Here is a 2,523-nt window from a genome sequence, read left to right on the forward strand (position 1 = left end):
ATAAATGATGGAACAAACCTCGTGTCCTGAACTAGGGATGTCGAGAACCTCTTAGGGCAAAACACAAGAAAGATGAATGCTCTTAGTATTAACGGTAATGTCCCCACACCAAAAATCAATGAATGATTAACAATTCTGTCCTAAAATTTAAGCAAAACATAGAAAAAATTTTAAGTAAAATTAATCTTTATAATATAACACTATAAATTGAATATATTTTTATGTAACATAATAAAACTAATAAGCAAATGTATACATTATGCAAGGATTAAGTAAACATTTAAATTCATACATATACATTTATGTATGAAGTTATAAAAAATTACTAACATTTTTAAACTATACTTTAAAAATTCTACATTATATTATGAGGTTACATATTTTATTGTCAAATTTTCATTGATAGAATGTAAATTAAATTATAAATAGTGATTTGTGTAAATAATACTTTATTACATAAAATCAAAATAAAATAGATCCAATACATAAACGAAATTTGTTTAATATATATCTGAATTGAGCTCTATCCAAACATTGTATGAGCAATTAAGTAAATTCAACAAAAAGAAACTGGCAAAACAGTTCTGTTAATTGAAATCATATTTAACAAAACTGTAAATAAAAAAAAACGTCAATTAAATTTTTAATTTCAATAGTGTGAATAAAATATGGAATCATACATTTTACACAAAAATCTGGAAAATACATTGTCAAAAAACGAAACTATACACAAATACATGATTCTTTATAGAATAAGTGAAACGATATTTATTCATTTTCACTCGTAACTAATTTACCTATTTATAAGATTCTTGAAACATATTACCTCTACTGAACAAAAGTACTCGGTAATTAAATAAAATGATTGAACAATAATTATCAATCATTTTTATTTTAAAAAGAGGATCATAGAACCATTCATGATTCAGAGGAAGAGGTGTGTTACCTCGTTGGTAGAAAGGATAGCCTCTCAATCGTTTGAGGATGAACTTTAGGAGCGAAGATCGAACCTATGTAAATCCTAAATAAACCGGCCGAATCTCTTGTAGGACGTAGTGTTGGAAGCGAATGTGCTTCTCAGGTGCTGCTGTGCAGGCTGGCGGGCTTCATCGTCGCTCTCATGTCCCGAAGTCACGATCGCGGCGTCTCTTTTCCCTCGGCGAGCGCCGAAACGTGCGCATCTCTGCGTCGCCGGATGTTGACTCTATCGCCGCCGCGGCGGACGTCGGTAGCCGACGCTCCTAGATGGATGCACTGTCTGCATGATTATTTAGGAATATGCAATACCAATTATTCGCAATAAATTCCCTACATTACTTTCAACTTTTATTTATTAAGTTAGGTTATGTTAAAGTACGTAAGACTGAATCTTTTATTGCTAAAATTATATTTTACATATATTATTTGATATATAAAACGTATGTATACAAATAGGTATACAGATTGCTTGATATACTTGTTAAGTTATAAAAATTTCGTTTACAGTTACATTTTCTGCGTAAACTTTTACATAATTTTACGCCAAAGTTCAAATTCAAAATAAAAGATAATCGATATATCGGAAACTGAGTGAATTTAAAAGTTAAAATACTTATTTTGGAATTTGGATTGTGGATTGTTGGATTTTGATTGTGTTATTTTATTATAATAATTACTATACTACTGTGAGATTGAAATTTGAATATATATATATATATGTACTTGTTTTTCATGATATACTTTGATTTGCTGTCAATATTTTTAGGAAGAAGTAAAGAATAAAAAAAAAATACGTTAGTTTTGGTGAACTTTAGTCGTATGAGATATCTTCTGATTATAAGTATTGATACTTGTTGAATATCTTCTCAGTTCGTTCGATTGGACATATATAAACGAATAAATAATACGTGTGTATAGTTCCATAAGTGATTGTATAAATTTCATTTTAATATTAAAAACATGCAAAAATCTGTGTTTTTAATCTTCTTTCTCCTATATAACTGCATTGCTGGTAAGTTATAATTTGAACGATAATCGAACTTGCGTATTACTAATAGTATATTTCAATAAAATGGTAATATAATTGTAAAGAATCTTAAATACTTTTGTAACATTTGGTGCTTTAAAAAATTTCAAAACTAGCATTTTTTACAATAATTTCTGCTACTGCTACATCTGTTGTTAGCTAAATTCAAAGGTTTATGCGAAACGACCATCAAATGATCTTGAATATCATATGACCTTTATATTTTTCCTATTTTTTACACGATTCTCTATTTTTTTTATGGAAATATAAAAGGATTACAACATGTCAGAATTTTAACAATTTTCAACAAATTATAACTATTAAATCACTATTTTCTAACTGATTCAAGTTTTCTAGCTTCTAGACTTGTGGTAAACTTTTTAACAATTAAGCTGATAATAAAGTTATGTGGCAATCAGGTTCATTAAAACAATTATCATTTTAATAATTAAAACCATTATTCAAAGATTACATTGTGATAGATTGTTAAATTCACATTAATGCCAAAAACATCGATT

At 27.9% G+C, this 2,523-nt stretch overlaps 2 protein-coding genes across 3 annotated transcripts in view; one reads left to right on the forward strand and one right to left on the reverse strand.

Annotated features, from left to right (window-relative positions):
• LOC108576790 (ubiquitin-conjugating enzyme E2-24 kDa) overlaps positions 1–1,220 on the reverse strand; it is a 3,769-nt gene extending 2,549 nt beyond the window's left edge. Inside the window, exons 1-2 of one of the 2 annotated variants that reach the window (XM_017939851.1) lie at positions 1,011–1,220; positions 19–140 (exon numbers count right to left, since the gene is read on the reverse strand). The gene's annotated coding sequence lies outside the window, so the exon portion shown is untranslated. Of the gene's footprint in view, positions 1–18; positions 141–946 lie in introns of both variants that reach the window. The other variant, XM_017939850.1, reaches the window with a different exon arrangement.
• Positions 1,221–1,856: 636 nt separating this feature from the next.
• Positions 1,857–2,523, forward strand: part of LOC108576787 (peptidoglycan-recognition protein SA-like) — a 2,670-nt gene continuing 2,003 nt past the window's right edge. Inside the window, exon 1 of the mRNA XM_017939848.1 lies at positions 1,857–1,990. Within this exon, the coding sequence (XP_017795337.1) occupies positions 1,939–1,990 (52 nt within the window). The 5' untranslated portion in view covers positions 1,857–1,938. The remainder of the gene's footprint in view (positions 1,991–2,523) is intronic.

The sequence above is a fragment of the Habropoda laboriosa genome, unplaced genomic scaffold, assembly GCF_001263275.1.
Source record: "Habropoda laboriosa isolate 0110345459 unplaced genomic scaffold, ASM126327v1 scaffold409, whole genome shotgun sequence".
Lineage (NCBI taxonomy): Eukaryota > Metazoa > Arthropoda > Insecta > Hymenoptera > Apidae > Habropoda > Habropoda laboriosa.